This window comes from Phragmites australis, chromosome 6, assembly GCF_958298935.1.
Source record: "Phragmites australis chromosome 6, lpPhrAust1.1, whole genome shotgun sequence".
Classification (NCBI taxonomy): domain Eukaryota; kingdom Viridiplantae; phylum Streptophyta; class Magnoliopsida; order Poales; family Poaceae; genus Phragmites; species Phragmites australis.
The window spans coordinates 42,856,905-42,884,436 of NC_084926.1; the positions used below are offsets into that span (position 1 = coordinate 42,856,905).

The 27,532-nt window shown below is 44.2% G+C and overlaps 4 protein-coding genes and 1 pseudogene across 5 annotated transcripts; 1 reads left to right on the top strand and 4 right to left on the bottom strand.

Moving 5' to 3' along the window:
* Positions 1-13: 13 nt before the first annotated feature.
* On the top strand, positions 14-2,906 carry LOC133922634 (CBL-interacting protein kinase 26-like). 2 transcript variants are annotated; one of them, XM_062368043.1, is made up of 2 exons: positions 14-218; positions 1,059-2,906. In XM_062368043.1, the coding sequence occupies exon 2, from the start codon at positions 1,079-1,081 to the stop codon at positions 2,486-2,488; it is 1,410 nt and encodes a 469-aa protein (XP_062224027.1). In that variant the 5' UTR covers positions 14-218; positions 1,059-1,078; the 3' UTR covers positions 2,489-2,906. The 2 variants fall into 2 exon arrangements, with proteins under 2 accessions (XP_062224027.1, XP_062224026.1); XM_062368042.1 differs by having other exon boundaries at positions 15-218; positions 789-2,906.
* An 11,675-nt stretch (positions 2,907-14,581) lies between these two features.
* Positions 14,582-15,273, bottom strand: LOC133920707 (uncharacterized). Its single transcript, XM_062365305.1, has one exon. The coding sequence runs from the start codon at positions 15,227-15,229 to the stop codon at positions 14,762-14,764; it is 468 nt and encodes a 155-aa protein (XP_062221289.1). The 5' UTR covers positions 15,230-15,273; the 3' UTR covers positions 14,582-14,761.
* Positions 15,274-15,906: 633 nt separating this feature from the next.
* LOC133922635 (uncharacterized) lies at positions 15,907-17,735 on the bottom strand. Its single transcript, XM_062368044.1, has one exon. The coding sequence runs from the start codon at positions 17,162-17,164 to the stop codon at positions 16,877-16,879; it is 288 nt and encodes a 95-aa protein (XP_062224028.1). The 5' UTR covers positions 17,165-17,735; the 3' UTR covers positions 15,907-16,876.
* Positions 17,736-20,850: 3,115 nt separating this feature from the next.
* LOC133922638 (sugar transport protein MST3-like) lies at positions 20,851-23,298 on the bottom strand. The gene is made up of 4 exons (XM_062368046.1): positions 22,785-23,298; positions 22,341-22,663; positions 21,619-22,251; positions 20,851-21,493 (listed from the first exon to the last, which is right to left on the bottom strand). Exons 1-4 carry the CDS (start codon positions 22,918-22,920, stop codon positions 21,023-21,025), a joined length of 1,563 nt encoding a protein of 520 aa, XP_062224030.1. The 5' UTR covers positions 22,921-23,298; the 3' UTR covers positions 20,851-21,022.
* A 1,079-nt stretch (positions 23,299-24,377) lies between these two features.
* Positions 24,378-26,615, bottom strand: LOC133923253 (uncharacterized; annotated as a pseudogene).
* Between the last annotated feature and the right edge of the window lie 917 nt (positions 26,616-27,532).

Consider the following 27,532-nt stretch of genomic DNA (forward strand, 5'->3'; position numbering starts at 1 on the left):
CTGCCGTGCAAACCTGAGAGACATCAGCGCATCTGATGAGTTGCGAAGAGGAGAAAACGCGTAGATGCTGTTACAGAAGCCGGAGAAAAAGAAAAGGCTTCCAAGGGTCAGACGGAGGCGCTGCGCCGGCGTCGATTCGCCCCCGCGGGATCGAACCCAGTCGAAACCGTTGATGACATCGGGGATCCGTCTCTCCGCGTCCGCCGGTGCTTGATCAGGTGAAGAGATCTGCTTCTTTGAGTTTCTGGGTTCTAATTTAGGCTGTTAAGGTCGCGTCTTGTACTGCTTGCTGATTAGTGTATGACCCTCAGAAATTTGTAGCTCCGTGTTGCTATGTTCTGGTGTTTGGGATGGATGCTTGCTGATGTGGTGTTCAGTAGAGAGATTTTTGTGTTAACCCTGCTCTATGATTTTTGTGTTAACACGAGAGATATTTTGTTGAATATCTCTAGTGTTGCGTGACACACCTTCTTTTGAGTGTCTGAATTTCGATCTGCTAGGTTCAAGCTTGGGTAGTGCGGCTTAATTTCGTAAATTTTGTCACCATAGAGTATGCTTCAGCTGATAGGGTTGAGATGCCTTGCCATTAATGCTAGGTGGGCATTCAATTATTCAAAATCACTATGAATTAGGGAACTGATTCCTGAAAGAATTAACATGGTAGTCTTGTAGATTTGAATCTGCTTCTACATTTGTAGTGACTCTTAATCTCCATTTGAGTTACTACGTGTTGATTCCATTTGGATCACCTGTTTTTCCTAATTTATTGTGGTCTTTTTTCCATGCAGTTTCCACCAGTTACAGCAGAAAAGATTTATCTTGGAGAGCAGAATTGTGTAAATTGGCACCAGTCCTAAGCAATCCCGTTGAGTTATCAGTGGCTGCATGCTGGCACAATTTTTTTCCCATGTTATGCGGAACGAAGGGTCAAGGGATTTTCTATCTTTGTAGGCATAACTTTGGTGTTGATGTTTGTGCCCATTTACCCTCCTCTATAAATGGACTGTTGTAGAAGCAGCGCATAGTGGATTTTGTATGCCCATTTGTCTCTCTTTCAGTCTATGTATAGATTGATATAATGGACGAGAGGAGGACTATTTTGATGGGACGTTATGAAATCGGGAGGCAGTTAGGACAAGGAAACTTTGCTAAGGTATATTATGCTCGGAATCTGACAAGTGGACAGGGTGTTGCAATAAAGATAATTGATAAGGAGAAGGTCATGAGGGTCGGGCTAATGGTGCAGATAAAGAGGGAGATTTCAATAATGAGATTGGTAAGGCATCCAAACGTTCTGCAACTTTTTGAGGTAATGGCTAGCAAGAGCAAGATTTACTTCGTTTTGGAGTATGCGAAAGGCGGTGAACTTTTCAGCAAAATATCCAAGGGAAAGTTCACCGAGGATGTTGCAAGGAGGTATTTCCACCAATTGATCAGTGCCGTGGACTACTGCCACAGCCGAGGTGTTTACCATCGGGACTTGAAGCTGGAAAACCTACTTTTGGACGAGAATGAGAACCTGAAAGTCTCGGATTTTGGTTTAAGTGCCCTAGCTGAGTCTAAGAGACAAGATGGCCTCCTCCATACCACCTGTGGAACTCCAGCGTATGTTGCTCCTGAAGTGCTCAGTAGGAGAGGCTATGACGGTGCGAAGGCTGACATATGGTCTTGTGGAGTAATTCTTTTTGTGCTTGTGGCTGGTTACCTTCCTTTCCATGAGACAAATCTTATAGAGATGTATAGGAAGATTTCTAAAGCTGAATATAGGTGCCCTCGTTCTTTTTCTGTTGAGTTGAAGGACCTGCTTTTTAGGATGCTTGATCCAGATCCAGGTACTAGAATTTCTATCTCAAGGATAAAGAGGAGCACTTGGTACAGAAAACCCATTGAGTTAAATGCACTGAAAATCAAGCACGAAACAAGAGACAAGGTGTGTAAAGGTGAAGCCACAACCTCTGACTCTACGGAATGCAGTAATTCAGAGGAAAATCAAGGGTCATCGAGCCTCCAAAACTTGAATGCATTTGACATCATTTCCCTTTCAACGGGATTTGACCTATCCAATTTGTTTGAAGAAAAATATGTCCGGAGGGAAGAGAGATTTACCACTAGGCAGCCGGCAGGAATTGTATTTGCTAAGCTAAATGAATTGGCCAACCGCTTGAGGCTCAAAATTAAGAACAAAGAAAACGGGGTTTTGAAACTGGCTGCATCAAAGGAAGGAATCAAGGGATTTCTTGAGCTGGATGCAGAGATTTTTGAGCTTACTCCTTCTTTCCTTTTAGTTGAGTTGAAAAAGACCAATGGGGACACCATAGAGTTTCAAAAGCTCGTGAAAGATGAAATAAGGCCTGCACTTAAGGATATGGTTTGGGCTTGGCAAAACGATCGGCACCAGCAGCCTGAGCAATTTATGCAAGGAGAGCAGCAGCCACCACGTTTGCCATCACAGCAGCCACAGAACGAGTTGCAACCGCCATTGTTATGACAAGGTCGACAGTACTTTTGAACCACTGATGCTGCAACATGAACCACACAAACATTTTCAATTTTCTACCGCCACTATCAGTTTACTACCAGTCCACCACACCAATTGCTGGGCTAGTTTCAACAGCCAGAGTTGTGTTCGAGGAAAAAAATTCAACAGCCAGAGTACCTGATTGTATGTTCCGGTTACTCTTTTCTAGTATCTCCATTCCCTACCATTTTTGGCATTTTTCCTTGTTTAGCTCCTTAACGTTTCTGTATTTCTTTCCATATTGTATATTCCATGTTTGCTACAAATGTAGAGTATAATCTACTCATTTCAATTTTGGGAACACGTGTTTACTACAGAGATCTTGGCACGCAACCATTACCATATCTTGGTATTCAATGTAACTAATGAATCTCACCTTCTTGTTGCTTGCCCTGGTGACATCAAAAGAGACTCTGAATATTTTTTCCCCCTTGATTTGGTTATTCGTAGTGATATTGGTATTGTTTGTAAAGACTTGATTTTTTTTTTGAGTTCTGATTGCAAATCATGGTGAACAAATGCTCTGAAACTTTATAGCTGGTGGCCTTTTCAATTTTCAGAAGCTTCCATCTTTTCAAAGATACTATGTATTCATTGTCCTCACATAGGTAGACTGATCCACAAAGATACTATCATCAGACGAGAGGTCTCGCTCATTGTGGGCTCCGGCGGTCAGTTATTATTAAATGCGGTGACATAGGGTCTCTTCCATTGGATGGGTGCTGAGTGGGTGAGATCTTTTTTGCTGCGACACTGGACGGGTTCACTCAAAAGGTGTCGCTTGAACATTATGTGAGACCTTTTAGATATTTAAATTGGTCACGCCGGTCCTGCCGACGTCAGCTGGTCATTTGCTTCCAACCCAGCTAAGGGAGGAGGAGGAGAGGGGAGGGGAGGGAGGACAAATTGAAGGTGGAATCTTATCGGGGGGAAAGAGATATGTTTTTTTATCCTTTTTTTACAAACCTAATAGGATAGTCACTAGATATAGGTTAGAATATAGATCTAGGTTTAGAATTAGGGTTATACATAATTTAGCAACTAGATCATGTTTGTAGGTATATTTTAGTAATTAGATGTAGTATTCAGACGTATATTAAGTATTAGATATAGAATTTAGATATAGTGTAGGCATAACTAACGTAGTAGATGTATGATTTAGAGGTGTTTGATATTGTCACATCCCAAATTCCGTAATTGCGTAATTAAGTTTAATTATGTGTCGTAATTAAATTTGAGGTAAAATATTTTGGCACACTAGAGTACTTCGTTTTGAGTCAATTGGATAAGAGAAAAAAATTTGGGACAGAAAAGAACAGAATTCGTAATTAAAATGGACTCATTTTCTCTAACATGTAGACCCTATAAGTGGCTCCACCATCTCAACCACTAAAAGGGGCAGCACCACCTGCTCTCTCTCCTCCCTCCCTCCCCACGCCTCCCACCGGAGCAGCACAGCTGTTGTTGCTGCCTCTCTCTCTCTCTCTCTCAAGCTCTCTCTTTCTCCTCAGATTTCTCTCTCTAGGAGCAAGATCAAGGTACGCATGTGATACTCCCACGATCACGAGCTCGTAAGCTATCCATCCTTACAATTTGTTTTCGTTTTTTCAAAGGATTCAAGCTGATTTTGGTGTCTTTTAGTGTTTAGGATTGAAACGTGAGGAACACCGAATTTCTTCATCTCTTGGGCGATTTCCTCCATTTCCTCCATCACCCGACGATCACCCAAACCCACAATCATCTTGGGTAAGTCCCTTAGGTTTCTCATAGAAAGAATGTATGATTTGTTTGGTCGATTTTGAGTTTGGAGCTTAAGTTATGAAGTTATGGTGTTCTTAAGCTTTGGGGTGAATTAGAGGATTTAGACGAGTTTTGAGTTAGGAATCGAGTTGCTAGGTTTACGAGTGAATTCTAGACCCTATAAACTATCTCAAACATGTTTCTTTTTGGCTTGGAGAGACTTCCAAATCAAAACGGTCAATTTTTACCCTCAAAATGGCTGTTCTGGATCCACCCGGAGGATCGTGCGACCCCAGCCAAAAATGACAGAGGATCCCCTCCCGAGGGTCACCCGGAGACTCCAGTAACTGGAGTATACGAGTTTACTGTTCATCAGAGGTTTTTTTTTTGTTTATCTACCTTTGTTGATAGCTTGTAAAATTCATAGTTAATTCATACGAGCTCCAAAAATTATAAAACCAATTTTGTTGGCTTCATAATAACCTCCTTTACCTGTTAAAAATGTCTCCAGCCATTAAATAGTTAATTAAATTTCTGAGATTAATTAATTAGGTTGAGGCTTCATTAATTCACCATTAATTCTCTACAAGTCCAAAATTAGCGAAACTAATTTTGCTAGTCTTCTTATGACTTGTTCTAACTAGAAAAAATATTTTCATGCTTTATATGCATATTTTATGGTAATTCATCGTATGCATATTATAGCATGCATTATTGCATTTTACCCATGCTTGTCATTGCATGCGTTTTTCTTTAGTGAACAAGGAGCCGGAGCGTGATACGACCGTACTCTAATCTTCTATATTTCTGCGAGTGTTGTGTGGGTAATTATAATTATAGGCGGTCACCTGAGCAGCAAGGCAAGCAACTAAGTATATTGCACCTTTGTTCAATTGAATGAAGTCTAAAATTTATGAATTATGCTTATGTATGTTTGCATGTGTCGAGTCGAGATCAGGTACAAGTGGGTAGATCCTATGTTGAATGTATTACTTCTACCTTGAATTATTGTTCATCCTTTCCTTGTTGCCTTGAGTATGTTGTTAATGTCTAGATTACAAGTTAAATCGAAATGCTTAGCAATGCATAGGTCATTCGGTAGAAGTCAAGCGGTGAATTATTTCATCGTTCGCGAGCATAGACGTTATTTACTTTCGTAATGATCACAATGTTGGATATGGATTGATGATAGTTGGATGAGTGGTGAGTATGAAACGAGATGTGGACGATTCTAGGGGTGTTATCTGCTCCGGAGGAAAGTCCTGGGGGCAGGCCGAAAGAGGAACCCAAACACCGTAGACCGATTGCGTCATTTAAGCACCGATCGTCGGTGTAGTCAGCTTTAGCACTTACCTTATTCACCATATGCCGATCTAATAGTAAGGTGAGCTGAATACCTCTATAGTTGTGATCATTTAGGCGTGAACATCGACGGTGTGAGCGGGCGGGCTTGTAAGAGGTGCTAGTTTGCTCCGGGAGTAGTTCTAGTACCTCCGCGCCGAGCGATGCACGATTCAAATGGTTGAGGTTTATTGGAAAAGGTTGACATGAGTACCCCTAGTATGGACCTGTGTGGTCATGCAAATCGTATGGTCATCAAGTCGTGTGGGTCCAGGAGTATCCCCTGCAGGGTGTAAAAATATTTCGAAATGCCGCTCTCTCGGTCATGAGCATGCTTCTGTCCATCTGCATCGGTCGTAGAATTTTCTTGTGGTTGATGGTTGGATATGTGGGAGATGGTTGAGTTGGTCTTTGTTACTCATATGTTCTTATGGTTCTAGTTATTTATATTCAGTTGGTTATGACAGTGTAGAATTATGTTTTGTTGGTTAAGTTAGTTGCTCACATCTATATGTCTAGGTTGCTTACCGCTTATGTTTAACTTAACTATGTGGCTTTTCCTTGCTAATGGCTCAATGTATAGTTCTTGGAGTCGAGTTATGTATATGTGCTCTATATGGTTTAAGTCTTGCAAGTATGTCCGTACTCATGCCTGCGTTTTCAAGTGCTGTTGGTGAGGAAGAGCCGATGTTTGGCTACTCCGTGCCTGCCGTTCCGGGTGGTGGGCAAGAGTAGTTCATCCTACTCTCGGAGGTCGTGCTTTTGGGGTGAAGTCTAAGGGCATGTGGCTCCACTCTCTTTTGTTGTATATGTTTATATTTCCGTTGCGTAGTTGTGTTACCTTTTGATGTAAATTATTGGAATTAGTTGCATGTTAAAGACTTGTAATATAAATGTTAATTACTTGCTCTTTCTTAAGTTATGTTGTGATGCTAAATGTTGGAAGGCATATGTTCCGATCTTAGGTACAAAACACATAACGGGACTATCGGGATGATATTCTGTTTAATTATTGAGGTTGTGATTATGAATAATGATCCTCCTGTTGATTAATTAGAATATTATTTGGATGGTTCCTCATAGATATAGTGACCCGGGGAGATTTTGTTGCAGTATGGATTACATGTTGGGTCATGTTTTTAATGAATTTTGCATTATTGTAAATGTAGTTTTACGTAATTTTTTATGTTATGTCACAATAATGTTAGGATTTTTGTCGATGGTTGTCAAGTATGCCGGATTAGTGGTAGTTTATGATTTTTTATGAGGGCAGTGAAATATTATAGGGTTGGGAAGAGGTAGTAATGTTTGTATTTCAGTCAATTTAAAAGGGTATTTGTAGCATCTAGGCCCCTAGATAAGTGGTAAATGTTTCAGTGATTAATAATAACCATATCATTGTGACTAATAAATTTATTTTAAAGGACAATTAAAAGATTACTTCATAATGTTGTTGGGTGATCTTGGTCCCTCAATTGAACGGTTGAGCGATCAAATGGTGTGAACACCAAGATTAAGGACATTCTAGTTTTAAGTATCACTTAGAGTAGCATATGCTCCCTTTTGTTTTTTGACCGTACTATGAAGAGAGACTAAGAGTAGTAGCTTAATCTAGTTGAGTCTAAATTTAGTTGGATGCACATTTATAAAATTCTAGCACTAGAGAGTTCAGAGAAGCCCATGAATGAGTTGAAGTGAATATATGGATTAAAGAAGTTTGAATTGAATTAGTTCTGAAAACTCTATACTCGCCGGATGGTTCAGCGGTAAAGACATTGTACACGTCAGAGCTTTTATCTTATCGTTCTTCTACACGCCAGATGATCTGGCGAAGAGAAGTTGGCAACGCCAAAGTATTTTTCAAGTGGAATTTCGAGTTGAACATGTTGGATGGTCCGGCGTACCATTAGAGGCTTCGCCGGAGGTCCAACCAGAGGATTTCTTTGTGTTCACTGGAAGACGAACTTATACACATCGGATGGTCCGACACATACATCAGATGCTTTGCCAGAGTAAAGTCCAGAGGTTTTGTTCACCGGAAAATGAACTTATACACGCTGGCTTCGCTGGAGCATTCAGTGAAGTAACAACTAGTTTTAGTGGATGATTCACACCGGATGGTCTGGTGTTTGGAGCCTATGCATGCCAGATCATCCAGTGTTCACAATAAATATGGGTGGTTCGGTACAGCTAGATTTGGACTTCTAGCCTATATATATTCCTAATTTCATTCTCACTGGGTGACCCTTGCGATTCAGAAGAGCTGAAACACTTTGTGTGTGATCAAGAGGCAAGGGGGTGCACTAGAGCGATTTGCAAAGTTTATAATTGAATATTAAGTTTATATGATTTTGAAATCAAATGCGCATATTTAAAAAGAATTTTTGCAAGAGCTCCCCTTATATCCTAGCATCTGTGGGGTGCAAGATAGTGAACATGATGATACATGATGCATATGACAAGATATATCACAAGATATATCACAAGATATAAGAAAGAGAGAAACAAATATTACAAGTCAAACAACTCATAGCATCAAACTAACACAAGCATTGCCTTACAAATTCAAAGGTTCGACTACTAGCACACCACCACATAATTCATCATAAATTATCACATAGGTCTTACATGTCCAAAGGAAACGAAATGATAACAGTTAAGACACTGACAAGCCCGGAGACTCCGGGTTAGAACAGGAGAAAAAGATATGCATTCTCTCCCCTTTTGGCATCAAGCACCAAAAAGAAAGAGAAGTAGAAATGAAGCTCTACTCATCATCATCATCATCATAAGAGTCGTTATCATTTTCCGGAGAGCTTTCCTTGGCTCCTCCCAAATTCTCTTCCTCTTCCTTTGTTTCATCATCATCAACCTCTTGAGCTCGGGAGGTTCCCTCTGCAACTGTTTGGGCCTCATCATACTAAACCCAGGGGTTATCAAACACATATGGCTCGCTAGATTCCTCTTCGGATATAATGGGAGGTTGAATCCCCAAATGAGTATGAATAGCCTTTTGCCTCTTCTCTATTTTTCTCAACCTCACATCGGTCTTGTCTTTGTGCTCTTTGATCTTTATGGCATTGTGGGTGTAAACACGGAATATAGCTTTGAGAGCCTTCTGGAGAACCATGTGAGGAAGGCATATGCTTTGGAGCCGCCCTTCGAGCACTAAGAGCTGATGGAGGAGATGAGGGTGGGGGAGTAGATGATTTTATGCTCACCAGCCTCATCCTATATAGCTCATGCTTTACTTCCTTAAAAAAAATTCTTCTTTGTGACTGTCTCAAAAATGTGCATGATATACGACATATAGGCACAACTCTTGCTAGGGGTATGAGATGTAGTATGAATTTCTTCTCAAAGGAAATCCACAATACTAAATGATTCACCCTCATTGGACATTCTAGCAAGAAGTTTTCTTGATATATCTTGAATTGTTGTGGCGTCCCCACTTTTTGGAGCCAAAGAGAGACGGAACTAGGAGCTGATGGAGGAGGTGAGGGTGGGGGAGTAGATCAGATGAGACCAGACATGTCCAAATGGGCCAGTCGGGCTAGCCCGGCACAAGCTCAGCTAGGCACGGCCTGGCTAAGGCACGACCCGATATGCCCGGCTAAGCAACCGGGTCATGCCGTGCCGATCTGCTGAAGGGAATCAAGGATGTCCTAAGAGGGAGTAAATTATGACACTTAAAACTATTTGCTCCAAAAACTTTTACAAGATAAACCTATCTCGATTTCTATCTAAAAGTGCTCTAGATTTATCTAGTGTGTCTACTTCTACAGCTCATAAGGATGGTAAGATAAATCGAAAGAATGTAAATGCGGAAACATAATCGAGATGACAGTGTAGTAGTAGTACAACGTTTGGCAGTAGTACAAAATAGGGGCGACCGACCTGCCTTCTGAACTCAACGAAAGCGTGCAGTACACAATGACGCTTCCTGCGAGCGTTATATTACTGCACGCAACGCAATGCGAAGCGTAACCTATGGACATGGGTCGAAGAGGCGGCACCGGAGCCCGTGGTTCACCGGCGCTGCACTCAATCACGCTTTGCTTTCTCTGGCCGGGCTGCCCGCGCGTCGTTCTGTGCTCATGTTCCTGTAGGCGTTACTCATCAGTAGACAGGTACAGAACCGGATCCTCTAACTTTACCTTGGCAAAGTCAGAGAGTAACATCTACATGTGTCTATCTGAATAGAGATTTACAGTAAAAAAACACTATAGAGATTGATCGGAATCTTTCATTTTAGATTGTACGACTAAGGATGGCTCAAAGTCCTCTAACGTTCTCCGTTAAGTTACCACTAAATTAGATCCCCGTGAAATAATCCTATAAAATACCCACGTTCTAATGGGCCTAGATCTTCGGCTCTTGTCAATTACGCAAACTGCAGCAAGGAAAAATCTGAGTTTAGTGTATATTACTGCACGTCTCTTAGAGTTTAGATGTCTGAAAATGAGAAGCTTTCTCAGCCGATGTGTGTGAACACGTGGTGCCAAGGGGGTTTTCGTGGTTAGGGTTGATAGAGTTAGGAGAGGAGTGGTTTTCAAGTCCACCAATGACTCTGGACTTAGAGGGAAGACCGTTGGAGGCAGGATCGATTAGCGACGACGTGGTAAGGTGATAGGGGCATCATCAGCCGAGGACAAGTAACGGACAGCCAAATAGGTAGGGGCAAGAGAAGACACATCAACAGAATTGATTTAGGGTGACCGGGCAGCGACAACTAGCGCTACAAGCTAGCTCACCTCCTAAAAGCTCGATGAACTGCAGACTCGGTTTGGCTCGGTTAATAGCTCGAGCCGCCTTACGAGCCTGTTAGACCATAAGTGACAAGACTGATCTCAATTTCCACTGCTCATATGCATAGTATTTTATGAGAAAACAAATTCAGAAGAAAAAAAAAGGAGGAAAACATATACTCCAGCAAGCACCATCAGACATCAGTGTTGATGGAGATACGAGAGCTCTCACAAGCTGTACAAGTTGGCATGGATATATTGATATATACACAAATATGCTTCTCATCTCATGCTCACCAAAAGTAAAAAAGAAAAGAAAATAAAGGTACGTACCAAATGACAGATTTGCACGGCAGTAGCAGAGTAGTAACCAGCAAACACATGAAAATTTGCATTGCAAACCAACGTCATCCATGTATGCTGCAGTTTCGGAACTCTTAAATTGTATGTAAGTGCAAACAATGTATCAAAGAAATGGTAAGAAGTATGAACAGTCCGGAATGACGATGGCTCTGATGAACTCCAACACTGCAATAATTCAGTATCACAACACCACTCCAGAGATGCTATTTCCCCAAGGTTATGAGTATCCATCTATCCACACGGGTCTGCAAGTCACAGATCACAGGAAGCACATTAAGCAATAAGCAATTAAGCATTCATACATGCATCACCATTCACCAACAAGAACAAGTTAGCAGCAGTACTAAATACTTCATGTATGCATTATCATTCACCAACAAGAAATTAAATAAGGTTGAAGTACTACTACAGCAGTAACAAGCTAACAACCAAAACAAGGTTCAAGTACTACACCAGTGACAGTTAAGAACCACTAATTATTTTGCAGTTTGCACCACTGTACCACAGCACCAGTGATCTACAATATGTGGATGTAAAAAACTAAGAACCAACAGCTCCATGTGTACAAATATTTCCTTTATTTCAGATGTGCAAGCAATTTTAACTCATGTGTTGCATATGTAAGATATTCTCCAACCATATTCTCTTTATTTCGTTCCTTTTTCGATTCTCTTCTCCGTTCCTATCCCCTTTATTTTCTTTATCTCTAACAGCTTCCCTTTGAGGGGGATTGTGAAGAGAAGGAGAGAGAATCCTGTCCTGAAGTGAATGATCTTGGAAATCCCTTCATGACAGAAATCGTGAAGGGAAACCGTTGGAGCGCTGAAGGGAACGAAAATCCTGTCGTGAAAGGATTCTGGATTCTGAAGAGAATCGTTGAAGATGGTCTAAGGTATTTCTATCTAGAATCAGACTGGCCATACACAATCACCCAATCTCAAGAGAGCACTTCACCCAGGAAAGACAAATAAGGTTTCACATGGCAATTGAATTTTCAGTTCTTGACGCAGAACGGAGTAGGCTATACTGTGATTTCTTAGACTCTTAGCTTAATTGTATTCTCTCCAATTCAATCAAAATTCTTAGATTTCTGGTTCATTTGGTTACAATCTGCCCACTACACATCTACACATAAACACATGGATTCAAATCCACACTAGAGCATCAAAAAAATACATCTAACCACACCAGGTACATGGATTCAAACCAAATCTCTATCATAATGCAGCTCTGCAAGCAAACTGAGAGGAGGGAAGAAAGATGATTGAAATACCTTAGAGCTCAGGGTCAAGTTCCTCGGTGGTGTGGGGGAGGTAGGCGACTGTGGAGAGCTTAGGGGTGTCATGTTCCTCAACTGCATGGGGAGATCGGCGGCTATGGAGAGATCAGGGGCATTATGTTCCTCAGCTGTGTCAGGAGAACAGAGATCCTCTACAATACTGCACTATCACAGACATGTGAGATCAGACTCATATGTTAGTGACTATTACTGCACCATGCAGTACTGCAGAGAATCCATGTCCGTGTCAGGGTTCTCTGCTTTTTGAAGTGTGTCGGTGGAGAAGGGGGGAGGAGGTTGGGCAGTGCCACCATGCCAGGATCTGAGGCAGGCCGTGGTAGCGTCGGAGTGGGCGCACGTTGGCTGCAAATCCACTGGAACAGCCACCAACGAGAGGAGCGACGCTGCAGTGGCGCCCTGGTGGAATGTGGAACAAGCGAGTGGGGAGCCGAGGAGGAAGAGCGACTAGTGGCGGCTAGGCATCCAAACGAGATCAATTGTGGTCTCATGGAAGACCTATGTCTACGGACTCATGCTAGATGCCTGGACTATTGGGTCGAACCATAGTCATTGGGAATGTGAAACTATGGCACTTTTCTTATCCCGGTAACATCGTCTCAGTTCTAGAAACACGGGTTCAATCTGATTATCGTCTTGCTAAAACCTTTCGTAAGTAGCGTACCGCGTTCCTTAACCCCATTGACCTAAGAATTTTGTGACTAAGGGTCGGATCAGGACCTAAGGGTCCATGGCTCGGTTTGGTTGGGAGCTAGCTCAAGCTCAGCTCAATCAACAATGAGTTGAGCCTCCACGAGCCCGAGCTAGCTCAGGCACCGCGAGCTTTTTGTCCAACCCTAGTGACGGCGGATGAGCCGCCGAAGGTAGGCGAACATGCAACATCAAGCGAGCGAGAAAGAGAGCCGAGAACAAGCCAGCGAGAGGAGCAACGCTGGGGTGGCGCCTTGGCGGAATGGGGAACGAGCGAGCGGGGAACCAGGGAGAAAGAGCGAGTGGGGACTGCGGCATCCAAACAAGATTTATCGTGGTCTCATAGAAGACCTAGATCTATGGACTTATGCTAAACTACTAGGCTGGACCAGGACCCAAGGGTCTATGAGCTCAGTTTGGCTCATGAGTTAGCTCAGACTCGGTTTATTTGGACAACTAGCTGAACCTCAACGGGCTCATGAGCCGTGAGCTTTTTATCCAACCCTAGCGGCGAACATGCGACGTCGAGCGAGAGGGGGAAGAACAAGCCAGAGCTTAAAGATGTAGCGAGACCGTCTGATCTCGATCCTACCGTGGCCGACGTAAGGAAGCTGTTTTTTTCCATGCGGCCGAGGTACAGTGCCTCCCATATTATTGGCGTTCTTGTCTACATTTCACTTCGAATTGGAGTATTAGACTTGATCAGGGTTCAATTTATCGACAGTAACCGGTCAAAAATCGTGATTACCGATCTTAACGCTCCGGTCCGGTTTTAGAAACCGAACGGTAACCGAATTTGAATTCAAAAAATTCAAAAACATAAAAAAAATCAAAAATTCCTAAAACAACTAGAGACAATTCTAATACCTTCTGTGAAATTTTTTCAAAAATAATGTCGTTTGCATCATATTCTATAGGGAGGAAGTTTTAAAAAAAGGAAAAAAGTTAAAGCGTCCGACTCAGTTATTAACTCATATTAAGGAAAAGTTTAACATACAAACACATTTTTTTGTGTAGGACATATCTTAAGAGAATCTTTAAAATTGATTTCACTTCATTTAGAGTCGTATTAAATTTTCCATAATTTTTACAAAGTTCACAAGCATAAAATGAATATGTTAAGAAACAGCACTGTAATTAATTTTTTCATGTCTACTATTATTTTTCCTACATAAATCATAGTATAAATAAACTAATAAAAGTAGTTTCACTCATTTTAGAAGTGTGATAGGTCAGTTATGAGTTAATCTAGTCACAACACATTTATATAATCCCGCATGTTACAATAACTAATTCATGAGTTTATGTATTTTTAAAAGCCATAGGATCATGTAAGAAAACTAAAAAAATTAGTTTCATGATTTTTGATTAATAAAGAGTAAACTATGTATTTAATTTGGTTTAACAAATATATTTTTCTCATAGAAATTTTTTAACCTTTTTATGAGTATAAATATTTTTATCATGTAGATCATATTAAAAAAACCAATAAATTTTTTTTCATTTGATTTAAAGCTTTGATAAATTAGTTATTGATTTTACAAGATTAAACTAATTTTTAGGTTTTTTTTATTGAACTTCGCTGAAAATCGAGAAAACACTCGATAAATGAAAAAATCGAGCGATTATTGACAAAACCGAGCGGTTACCGACAATTGAAAAAATTCGAAAAAACCACTCAATAAATCGAGAAAATCGTTCGGTAACCGGTCCGATTCAACCGGTTACTGAATGGAGAATCTGCTTTTTTTTTTTTCTAAATTTCAAATTTTAGCAAATGAATTTTGTACGAATTTCGTACGAATTCCAACCAAAATTCGAGCGGTTATCGTGATAACTGCGTATTTTTGGTTACCGCCGGGGTGCTGTTAATTTCAAAAACGGTAAGTAAAACACTGGACTTGATCCGTAGCCGGCAATGCATAAAAGAGCATAAACCCAAAGATGAACACTGCATCGCTCTCTCATCTGCTCATGTACAAGGATATGTCGGTGGAGGCATGGAGCAATACACGACGAGACCAGAAGAGGAAACCAACATGAGCGGCTCAGCGTCGAGATCAATCAATTGGGGGCCCAGCACAGGAGGTGGTACGCCTTCCGCATCCTCGCGTCCTCCGCGGCCGGCCGGCCCGCGCTCGCCCGGGGCAGCTCCGCCGTGGAGTCGGAGAGCGAGGCGGACAGGGCGCGGATCCTGGGCGCGGCGGCGCGCTGGTAGAGCGAGCGCAGCGCGTAGTCCCAGCGGCACAGCCCCGCCTGGTCCTTGAGCGCCTCCACCGCGCCCATGCTCGCCGCCACCACCAGCGACTGCGCCTTCCTGCTCGCCGCCGCCGCCGCCATCTCGAGCACTGCGTAATGTGTTCGCTTGCACTCGTCACTACAGATCGAAGTGGTGATTGATCTCTGCAGGTGGTGCAAGCGGACAGCGAGCAGGGATGCCGTTTTGTACGCGGTCAGCCGTTTCTGGAAGCAGCAATAAATTATACTACCGGGCAACCAGGACATGAGATCAGAGCAGACGTCAGCTGTCATTCGGCCACTAGCGCTGGAGGTAGCACAAGGCACATTCCGGGACCGATCCTCTGCATCAGAGAATTCAATGCATTTTACTGCAGCATCTAACACAGTAAAATTTGAGTAGAGAAACAGTGATTTGTAGTGATACTGTAGATAAAATACTGTTACAACAGTATTTCGCAATACTGTAGCAACTATTTCTATTGTCCATCGGTTAATGTAACATCTGATCTGATTCGGTTGAAAAAGGATTTTAATGCAATGTATTGTAGTCCTCTGTATTGCTAGTTATAACTCCGGAGGATCCCGATGGATATCCTATAGGCTGAAGCTAGTACAAGATGAGAAGATAAGAGAGGAGAAGAGAAGAGGAGCAAATGCATTGCTGATGAGCTGGTCGGACAGTGTTATCTGACATAAACACAGTTATTAGAATTCAATTTCAATTCAGGTGTTTCAATTGTAAAAAAATTAGATAGGTGAAATATAACTTAAAATTTGACAATTAGAATTCATGATATCTAATTTGACAAAAAAATTAATATAGTTGTGCAAGTAACACAAATGTCAGGGCACCCACAAACCCAACAACTGAAGCTCCATCACGCGTTACCTTCTCCGATCAGGTTGTGCAGTATTATGATCGCACAACCTAATCATAAATAGATGGATAAAATTTAGTGCTACAATATCTAATAAATAGTAAATACGATGCAATGTTTTTATAAACAGTATCCACAGGCGTTCGACGGTAGGGTCTTGTAGCATCCCTAGCGTTTTACTGTGCACCCCGTGTGACGTCAGGGATCTGGATCCGGTTGCGCGCGCCATCCTGTTGGACCTCTGTACTCTTTGTGGACTTTGAACGCATCGCGAAAGGCCTGAGCGCTGAATCTTTCTCTCTTCCCGATCTACCCTTGCGTGTGTCAGTACTGGGTTCGTAGTATAGTGTAATGCATTGCCTCGTCGCACTGCTAATTGCCACTAGAGCACATCTCATCTTCTTGGCTCTCGTTAATGATACAGAATTACAAACTGCAGCAAAGCAAGTCTGATGAGTATCATCTTATCGGCATCCTTGTCAGTCCAGGAACAATTGCACAGTTCACTTCAGAGTTCAGGTTGGGCCTTTTTTTCCCTTTCCAAAATGGGTATTAGTATATTACCCGAATTTCATTACTATTGCAAAGAAATTACAGAAGTAGCTCAGCATATAATCGAAGTTCGAAAACGAAAAGACAGAACGAGAATTCTAAAAGCCTAGATCGCAGCACAAAGGGCTGCCTACCAGAGTCACCGCATGCAGTCCAGTTCAGGTTGGAGTTGGACTTGTCCCGTAATCGGCAGTGCGTACATAGAGAGAGCACAATGCACAAGAACACTACATATCAAGTCCCGAATTCCTAGTTTTTTAGGGATCCTACAGCTCGGAGACTCGAAAGGAACATTGCATCGCTCTATCATCTACAAGTACTAGGATGGATAAGTATTACTTCATGAAACGGTGTCTATCTAATTAAAAAAATTAGACAAATAAAATACAACTTAGAATCTGAAGTCGAGATTAGATATAGGTATCAAGTAATACTGTGGATGCGCTCTAGCAATACACGACGAGATGAGAGAAAGGACCGAAGAGGCGTAGATCGAAGTCGAGATCAATCAGTTGGGCCCCCAGCACACGAGGTGGTAGGCCTTCCGCAACCTCGCGTCCTCCGCGGATGGCCGGCCCGCGCTCGTCCGGGGCAGCTCCCCCGTGGAGTCGGAGAGCGAGGCGGACAGGGCGCGGATCCGGGGCGCGGCGGCGCGGTGGTAGAGCGAGCGGAGCGCGTAGTCCCAGCGGCACAGGCCCGCCTGGTCCTTGAGCGCCTCCACCGCGCCCATGCTCGCCGCCACCACCAGCGACGGCGCCTTCCTGCTCCCCGCCGCTGCCGCTGCCGCTGCCGCCATCTCGATCGCCTGCGACGCGCTTGCTACTGAGCTGAAAGTGCTTCGTTTGTCAGTGAGCTCCGCGGGTGACAAGCGGAAAGCGTGCAAGGAGGCCGCTTTATACGCGGCCGGGCGCGAAACCGGCGGGGAAATGGAGGGGGAGAAGGCGAAATCAGGGAGCGAGCCGCCGGTTTTGGACCGGCCAACGGACGCTCGCTCTGTTTCCAAGGAAGCAGGGCGGTGGCATGCTGCCAAAACGCCGCACCACCGGCGATATTAAAATTTGTACGCTCTCCGCTGCACAACGCGGCGATCTTTTTTTTTTTTCCATTAACATGGTATACATTCAAAACGAATGTGGTGGATCTTTTTCCTCTAAAATATTAATATAATAGAAGATACTACTTGCAATTACTTAAATATTTCTTCTCTGCACCCCTGAGTCTCCGATCAAAGCCCGCCGCCGGTACGACCTGTCTGGTTCGACCGCGCCGCCGCCACCGCGGCGAGGACGACGCACCGACTGAGCGAGAACCACATCACAAGGCTTTGTACCCTGCTCGGCTCGGCTGCACCCGCGCCCAACCACGGGCTCCTTCCGGACTAGTCGAGAGGCCCCGACCCCACCCGCATAAATGGCCTTCTCTGTCTCGGATCGCGACCACCCGGCGGCGAGCCGCGCCTACAGCCTCACCCACACAACTGCACTGACCGGTGACCCGCGGCTTGCGGAAAAAGGCCGCGCCGGCGAGGTTACATGAGATTCAAATAGATTAAAATATGCACAAATTAATTGTACAGCATTTAAATAAATTTATGCATATTTGAATTCGTTTTAATTCAAAATAAAATAAAAAGAGAATATCACATGAAATAGTAAAAATGCATATAAATGGAGCATTATAAAGAAACTCACTTTTTCACTAAATAAATTAGGATTGAAAATATTTTTATAAATTATTACATCACATGATAAAAGTATTAGTGAATTTTCCCTAATGTTCCCTAATTTATTTGAGGCATAAAAAATTAATAGAAGTTATAAAAGTATACTTCTTTGAAAAAATTTAATTAAATATTAGTTTAGTTTTTTATTAAACCAATTAAAATAGGTTGTTAGTGAGTTCTAATTTATTAAAAAAATGTTTAGAGGTTTTAAACTATTCTTATACTCTCAAATAAAATTGAGAATTAAATAAAAAAACATATGTAATTATGCACTTATCGTTACACCCACTTTCGCGTTTTCAACGAGTCTAGCCCGAATGCTCGGACTGCATGATCGGAGCTTGGCCTGGCGCTCGACCAGACGACCGAACACGTGCAGTTGCATCCGCTCACCCTGGCCGAGCGCTTGACGGGCTACCAAACACGCCATTATATGCGAAACCGGCGGGGAAATGGAGGCGGAGAAGGCGAAATCAGGGAGCGAGCCACTGGTTTTGGACCGGCCAACAGACGCTCACTCAGTTTCCAAGGAAGCAGGGCGCTGGCATGTTGCCAAAACGCCGCATCACTGGCGATCTTAAAATTTGTACGCTCTCCGTTGCGCAACGTGGCAATGGAATTCTTAGGCCATCTCGTTTCTAGTGCTAGAGTACCCAATACGGCCTCATACGCCCGTAAAAACGCTTCAACGGAGTCGGCTTCCGCTACTGCTTGAGGGATGGAGCTTGCACAACATTGTTCGTTTAGGATGATTATAGTTTTGAAAGTAGGGAGAGTAATAAAATGTTAGAATTTTAGTAGCTACTGGAGATAGAGAAATAGAAAATACTGTAATAGTGTTAGATAATACTGTAACAATATTATAGTGAATAAATTTTAAAGTATCTGCTAGAGATAGTCTGGTATGTGATGAAGTGTATGATGTGAATTAGCAAAGTGTAGCTAGTTTCGCTGTAATATTTTATCACGATAATATTTGATTAATTATATTTTATATAAACTCTTTATTTAGATATTTATTTTTTATAATATTTTTTCTAAGACTATATTTGATATGGCTTTTTCTTTTTTCTATTCTAACTCAATATCAATTATTATTTATTTTATTTTATTTAGACTTTTTATTTAAACATTTTGTTTTCCAAAATATATGGAAATCCAGCTACTAATTTTCATAAGCATTAATTTCGAATTTAGCTATTTATTAATCGTATTTGATATGGATTCTTTATTTAATCTAGGCTATTATATGTTTGTAATTATGATTGATCTAAATCTTTTTTTCAGTTAACGTGATAATTTTGTTACTTAAGAGCTAACGATGGTGCTTTTTTCTCTCTAAAATATTAATATAATAAAGATACTACTTGCGAAAGGTGTGCAATTTTATAAATACTACATTCGTTTCCTTTTATTTATCACCATATTTTATTGTAGCAAATTTAACCATCCGTTTTTTTATAAAGATTTATGATACTTAAAACTTTTATATTATTAAATTTATTGTGAAACAAACTTTATTAGTATGGTATATTTTCAAATAACTATATTTTTTTTAAAAAACGGACGGTTAAATTTCCTGGGTCTCCAATCAAAGCCCGCCGCCCCGAGGTACGACCTGTCTGGTTCGACCGCGCCGCCACCACCGCGGCGAGGACGACGCACCGACTGAGCGAGAACCACAGCATCACAAGGCTTTGTACCCTGCTCGGTTCGGCTGCCCCCGCGCCCAACCACGGGTTCCTTCCGGACGAGTCGAGAGGCCCCGTTCTCCGGCCCCGAGCCCCACCCCCATAAATAGCCTTCTGTCTCGGATCGCGACCACACGGCGGCGAGCCGCGCCCGCAGCCTCAAACCCCCACAACTACACTGACCGGTGACCCGCGGCTTGTGGAAAAATGGCGCGCCGGCGAGGTGACACCTCGCGCGCTCGCTCACTGATTAGTGATCTCGACGGCCTGACCTCCCAGTTCACGGCACGGCATCGAGCTTTCGAGACGGAGTCCGCGCCGTGACGCCGAGGAGGGGGCGCCAAAAAAAAATCGGGCACGATCACGTCAACCAGATATCTCTGGCCACTCGATCTCGATGCCTGCATCAATCATAGCACACGATATTTATTGACGCCTTAGCACTTGTACTCGAGTTGCCACGACTTGGTGCTGCTTCGCTCGCTGCTTATATAAACCAGCTTGGTGTCCGCCTAGCAGCCAGCGGCATGGCTCAGTAAGACGGCGTGGCCATGAGCAACGGGCGCGAGCGCAAGTGGGAGTTCGCCACCCTCCGCGCGCTGGCGCGCGACGCCGCGCAGCAGCTGCAGCTGCCGGCTGCCGGCGTGTCGGCGGGGAGGGAGCTGCGGCAGCCGGGGTGGCGCACGCGCGAGGACCACGCGGCCACCGGCGGCGGCAAGGCGGCCAAGGTGATGCACCTGCTGCTCTGGGGACCCAAGTGACGGACAAGTTTTCCTGCGTGTTCCTGGCGATCCGACCGGCCGGATTGCACTGTACTGTACAATAGTATCATAGTAGTTGCTCCTTTTCTTGCATCATTTGCTGTTTGCTCGACTGCATGTCGGTTTCTTTGTACATGAAAAATATTAGGTGTTTATAGTTAGATGTTTAAGGAAAAAGAGTATCACACGTCTACTTAAAAATTGTAATTTCTGATGTAAATAAAGACTATAAATACTTAAATATAATTAACTATCTTAAAAATACTAATATAAATAGTGATATTTAAATCAGCATATTACTCTTCTAATGCTAATAAACACATACGATTTTTTCTCATAAGCATCTTCTCTAAAGCACAACATTGTACATGATCTAACCGTAACTGGCGCTCGTGCTATCTTCCTTCACCTGCCTATCCCAAACACACATCGATCAAGGACCGAGCAAGGGCAACCTCACCGATCGATCGATCGACGGATCAGCTCATCTCTAGTGCTATCTTCTTCCTCATCTCGGCGCCGCGGGCGTCGGATGTGTCGACGACGAACTTCCTCCAGAACCAGTGCTTCCTCCAGACGTGCGCGACATCCTCGACGGGCACGTTCTTGGTCTCCGGGAGCAGCATGGCGATGAAGAGCGTCATGAGCAGCACCCAGCCGCCGAAGAAGTAGAAGAGCCCGAACCGGAGGTGGCAGAGCAGCGTGAGGAAGATCTGGCCGATGAAGGCCGTGAAGAACATGTTGACGGCCACCGTCACGCTCTGCGCCGCCGACCGCACCGCCAGCGGGTAGATCTCGCTGGGGATCAGCCACCCCATCGGCCCCCACGACCACGCGAACCCGGCCACGTACACGCACACGAACAGCACGATGCACATGGCGTACTGCTCCGAGATCGCACCCCTCCCGCTCATCCCGAACTGCAGCCCGATGAACGTCCCCACCAGGATCTGCATTTGCATCATGGATTCCACATCAAAATGCATGCATGATCGTGAAGAAAAGAAAAAATTGCGAACTGTAATGGCGCCGTTGATATGAGGGTACCTTTTGTTCAAAAAAAATATGAGGGTACCTGTGAGATTATCATCTGCGTGCCCCCTTGGAGGAAGAGGGCGCGGCGGCCGACCTTGTCGGCGGTCATGATGGCGACGAAGGTGGAGAAAACGTTGACGAGGCCGGTGATGACGGAGGACACGAGGGAGGCGTTCTGCTTGAAGCCGACGGTCTTGAAGAGCACCGGCGCGTAGAACATGATGACGTTGATGCCGGTGAGCTGCTGGAAGAAGGGGATGAGGAGGCAGAACGTCAGCTGGGGCTTGTACTTGCCGCTGAAGAAGAGCTCCCGCCACGGGTGCGCCACGGCCTTGCTATCCTCGCTCGCAGCAGACAGGTCCTCAAACTCCTCGCTGACGTCGCCGACGCCCCTGATCTGGGCTAGCGTCGCGCGCGCCGTCTCGGCTTCGCCGCGCGAGATGAGGGAGACGGGGGTGTCCGGGATGGCGAGCGCCCCAAGGGCGATGACGGCGGCCGGGACGGCGCCAAATGCCACGGCGATACGCCAACCCCACCCGCCGGCGATCTTGGACGTCCAGTAGTTGGTCAGGCTCGCGGAGAGGATCCCCACCGTGATCATGAGCTGGAACAGGATGTTGAGCATCCCCCGCTGAGGGCCTGGCGCCATCTCGGAGATGTAGAGCGGAGAAGCCTGCACAAGCGAAGATTAAGAACAGCTCATGATTGGAGTGAGAGTGTCCTCCAACTTGTTATGATCTTTGCGTGGTGTTGCATGCTCACGTGAATGCAGAGGCCGACCCCGGCGCCGACGAGGATCCGGCCAGTGAGCAGCATTGCGAAATTTTCGGCCGCGCCGCCGAGGCAAGCGCCGATCATGTACGCGAATGCGGCGACAAACATGGTCCACTTACGGCCGAAGGCTCGGCCCATGGGGCCGGCGAAGAAGGCGGCGACCATCGCGGAGAGGAAGAGGGAGGAGCTGAACAGCGTCAGGACCTGGCTGTCGAACTTGCAGTACTGGTTGGTGACCACCTGGTCCTTCAGCTGCTGGTAGGTGGACGGGAAGAACTTGATCAGGAAGGTCTCCGTCGACGTCAACCCGGCTTCGCGATCGCCGCCGCGACAACAACACAAACAAAGAGACATCTCTCGTCAGAGCTAGCCGCTGCTGGTTGGATCCGAGGAGCTAGACAATCAGAGAGGCAATGTATCTATGATCCGCACCGGTGAGCCCGATGTCATAGCCGAAGATGCAGCCACCGACGGAGGCGATGAGGCAGGCAAAGAAGACAAATCCGGTGACCTCGCCGGGGTACGTCTTGTACCTATTATGGTGGTGCACGATCACGGCTCCCGGCATTGTGCCCGGCCCCGGCGGCAGGGGAACCAGTCAGTCACTCACAGGCCGGTGATCAACGATGGTCTCGACGCGAAGGGAGGTGGGAGCAGTGGCGTGAGCACCTCCTGTTCGTCCTTGCGCGGCGGAGGAAGGATGCGTCAAGGCGGGAGTGACGAGCAGTTAAACGGGGAAGGGCATCGGCGAGTGGTGCGACGGCAATGGTGGTGCGCATTTGGCAAGCTGTCCTCTCTCATCCTAAATCGTAGGGCGCATGCGGGTCGTCTTGTCCTCTCTCCTGTCCTGTGCGAGTGTCAGACCCCAGAAATGTCTCCATGGTTTCAAGGTCAACCACGACTTGAGACTTCTAATCTTAGCCGATGCTGTTCCATTTTTAGGACATGTTAGTTTTCTGATTATGGATTCTAGTTATAAAAGCAAAAGTAAATGGTCATAATTTTAAAATTAATTATCACAATACATAAGCTATACAATCACACAATTCACGATCTAAAGAAAATAATCTTCTTAATAGAAGCTAGATTGTGACAATTCAGAGTAAAAGCAAGCAGGGCATTAGCATGTTGGAGGCTGCCTTGAATGGATAGAAGAGGAATACCGGTTTGTGCAAGGATGCTTACATGTCAGTATCAGACAGTCTATCAGGGGAGCTTTACGCCTGAACGTTGTGTTCTAATCTACTGTTGCAGCACAAGAACAGTGTGATCTGGAAGCACATGCAAGTTTAACTTCAGTGTTTTTTTTTTCGGAGTCTTCTCTGCATTTGACAAAGAAAAGCTTCGTTAATTCTCAACGCAGAGAGGAATAACAAAATGAATGACTAAACGCCAGTCACCTGGATTTTTTGCAAGCATCCGTTGGTCATCCGATCCAAGCTGCTTCACGATCAAAAACAAATGACTGGCACATGCCAGATGTAACAGAAGTTGGATATCGCAAACGACTGGCTGATTAAACCTTGCAATTTAACAGGAGGCCTTTGTTACAAGACTATTAAGAAACTCTTCGCTAACAGGTTGCTAAGCACTCTTACCAAAATCCGGATTACAGTGCCTTCTGCCCTACTCCCATGTGTCCCCCATGATTACATTTTTATTTGATATTGCTGTGATAACTACTCACTGCTAGGATCCAATCAAACATCCCAGATAAGGGCAATCATAAACTATTCTCTGCCCTTCACCATGTTGGATGCGAAGCCGAAGAACTGAATGGCTTTGGATGAGTAAGGAAGGTCAGGGTTTATCAAATGAAAGATTGACTATATCATACACATTGGCATCATCCAAAGCCACACTCCACAGATCCAATCTTGCACTCCTCTTCCTTTCACTGATGAAACTTCACCAGCTCTAAAACAGCACCTTCCTCTAACATGAACGTATTTACCTCCACACTGCTTAGATTTTTCAGCACGGCGAAAGCTGAGTTAATTGCCGCTGCTGTTGACACCGGCACAAGCATTGAGCAGCATAGTAAGGCCACCTTGTGCACATACGGTCCATATGTTGTCGAAGTTCTCCGTCAGCTCCTCTCTCTCTCTCTCTCTCTCTCTCTCTCTCTCTCTCTCTCTCTCTCTCTCTCTCTCTCTCTTGCTGACACTTCACTGGTACTTGCGCAGTCCAGTAGCTGGACAAGTTGAGCAACAACACCAGCTTTCACAAGCACTCCTCTGTACGAATTGTGTCCTGCAACGGAAACAACTTTTGCAGACTGTTCTTAAATAATCCGTCTCCTGATTCGAGAAAACAGATCAGGATATTGATGCTGCCATCTATGCCGAGTGCAGCAATCTTTACGTATTCTTCATCTTCAGGGAGAAGCTCTCCAATGATGGTCAAGGCTTGGCATCTTTGAACCGAGTCCCAAATCCTCATCCTTCAGAAAAAGATCGTTGATATAGAAGAACCTCTTGCTGTCTAAATTGGCACCAGTGCCAAGCCTTGTCGCAACAACAGCTTGCGGGTGCATTGGAGTTCTTGACGAAGCCATCTCCTTGAGATCCTTTAGATGGATATCAAACTTGGAGCAGATGTTATTTAGGTCACTTCTCAAGCGAAGCCTTCCACTATGGTATGATCTGTTGTTACATAGAGAAGCTATGGCTTGACTTCGACTTACAGTTGCCACACCCATCTAAAGAAACTGGAGCGGAGTCAGATGTTTGTCAGAATTGCCGCCACTTGACTTGACGCACGTAGGTTGAAGAAGAGCTGCTGAAGCTTGTCCTTGATAGATTGCCACTTGACTGGGGATTGTTAGATAGAGACATAGAGTAAGCCATTGACGTGCATGCTAATGCCTACAAAATATGCAGCATCTGATAACGAATACTGTATGTCTGCATTATCTATGCAGCTTGCTGGTTCTTGGGTTTGGGAGAAATGGAGTAGGAGCTAGAGAATTGGTAGATTTCTCTGTGGTAGCTACGATAAGGTTCTTCATCTTATAGCTCTAGTAATACAATGCTATGCCAAATGAATGGATCGGTCGGTGAATCCGCTTGATCTGTCTTTTTTTCTACCCCTTTTGGTTCCTTCGTGTCAGCAATAATGTCTCAAACTGAAAAAATCTAGATGAATTGTCATCTATTAATGAGGTTGTAGGGTGCTATACTCGGTGTCTATTAGATCTGTTGAATATATTTAATATTTTCTTCATCAATTTGTAATTAATATATTATCTAGCAATAGTAAGAACATAAGCTCATAAGATTTCGGTTAAATGGTTTATGACTTGTTGCTGTTACTGTTTGCCTATCCACAGTTAACCCGTAGGTTTCTGGTACCGGCGGGCACAGGTAGAGGTATGAAATTTTGCCAGTCAGCTTTCATGGGCACGGATCGGATACAGACCATTCGGGTGCCGGGTCAAGTACGAATCTACTTTACCCGTATCCGATCCGACCATTGCCATCCTGGTCGCAGGCCGACTCGCCGTCGCCGGTTTCCTACTCGCTCGCGCGCAACCGTGTCTGGATCCACGCCCTGGGCCGCGTGCTAGCTGGCTCCGATCAGCGAGACGAGATCACCTGCCGAGAATCGCCACCAGCCGAAGCAGCTCGGCAGATCAATCGTCTCGGCCCGCGTGCGCCTGCTGCTCGTGCCTTCACCGTTGGTCACCGAGCCGTCCACCACATCCTGCCGGCCGTCCTGTGCTCTGAGCCAGCGCAGTTGTGTTACTCAGCTCAAAAGCCTGTGATCCAACCACAGGGAGCAGCAGCGCAAGGGAACAGGGAAAAAAAAAAAGGTGCGAGTCCCGAGGCAGTTTTTTTATCGGCCGTGTGCATCGGCTCTAGAGCAGTTCAGATTGAGAAAAAGGGGAAAGTAAAAAAAGCCGCGTCGGTGGGGTTCAGTTAAAATAATATCAGGAATTTTAAGATGATTCTTTTTTGCTGAAATTTCTAGTGCATTCCAAGATTTCTATCAAGCAACCTGAATTTGCAGGTTCTTCCATACGATTTGTTTTATTTCATATCTATATGGTGGTTTCTATTAGCTTTGAAAGAGAATTATATCGAGCAATGCAATCCTTATATTTTATTTGTGATGGCTATTCGGTAGTGGGTTACACCCTAGGTTATACAGCTGATTGCTGATTTAATACTTTCTTTCATCGATAATATGTTTTATCATTGCTTTGTGTTATTATTAGGCTGTTTGTGTAAGATCCCAAACCCGGAATCTCCTATACCTCATATCTCAGTCCTTAAGTCAAGTAATTGATATATACATTATAACAGTTATAGTATTACAGTTAAATTTGTACATAAATATTAAGGTTCAGAGTACAAAGATTTATAAACCACGCCATCAATACAAACTTGGCCGAAGGGCCAACCAAAAGCCCAACGGAAAGACGACCCATGCCACAAGCAGTTAGAGTGCGAACGTGACTTTTAACTCTATTCTTCATCCTCGCTTTCACCTCTTGCGAAGTCGGCATTAGCTTCCTTATCTGAATAATAGCAAGAGTGAATACGAAAGATACTCAGCAAGTCTTATACTATTCTAAGGTGTTGATAGATGTATACAAATGGTAATTTAAGGATGAGGCTTTATGGTTTAGTTTTAATACGTAAAGCAGTTTATGTAGGTATTCAATTGTATTATCTATGATCGACTTTAAAACAGTCTAATTAGTTAAAAACAGGTAACAAGTTATATCTGGGGGGTTTCGATCCTAATAAGGGCTACACCTAACTCTGCAGTCCCTATTATCACCTCTGATGTACCTCTAGTAACACACAGCTTCTAGCGGATTGAACCAGGAACCTCATCACACAAATATCTAGTCTACATACTCACTCATCAAGACACGCACCCAGAGTCTAATCATCAGAGTTACTGCTTTTGCATATCCATGACCGTGAACACGACTATTTGAATAGGTTTATACTCTATAGAGGTTGTACACTTTACCCATGCTCAGCCTCCAACTGTTACAAGCGAGGGAGTGAATTATACCGAGACCCTCCAATCACATTTCCTGTCAAACTTTTCTACGAGATTTACCCCTAAGCGTCAGAGTCCATGTACTGAAGACCGGTCCCCTTTTTAAGGCTAGGCCGATACTAGCAACCTTCAAATAGAGGGATAGATGTTCATTTGACCGC

Excerpts from the sequence above, each read along its gene's own strand:
- LOC133922638 (XM_062368046.1), bottom strand. The coding sequence starts at position 22,920 with ATGCCGGGAGCCGTGATCGTGCACCACCATAATAGGTACAAGACGTAC. Across the intron at positions 22,252-22,340 it reads GGGTCGGCCTCTGCATTCAC|GCTTCTCCGCTCTACATCTC; the intron begins GTGAGCATGCAA and ends TCGCTTGTGCAG. Across the intron at positions 21,494-21,618 it reads CGCAGATGATAATCTCACAG|ATCCTGGTGGGGACGTTCAT; the intron begins GTACCCTCATAT and ends ATGCAAATGCAG.
- LOC133920707 (XM_062365305.1), bottom strand. The coding sequence starts at position 15,229 with ATGACAGCTGACGTCTGCTCTGATCTCATGTCCTGGTTGCCCGGTAGT.
- LOC133922634 (XM_062368043.1), top strand. The coding sequence starts at position 1,079 with ATGGACGAGAGGAGGACTATTTTGATGGGACGTTATGAAATCGGGAGG.
- LOC133922635 (XM_062368044.1), bottom strand. The coding sequence starts at position 17,164 with ATGGCGGCAGCGGCAGCGGCAGCGGCGGGGAGCAGGAAGGCGCCGTCG.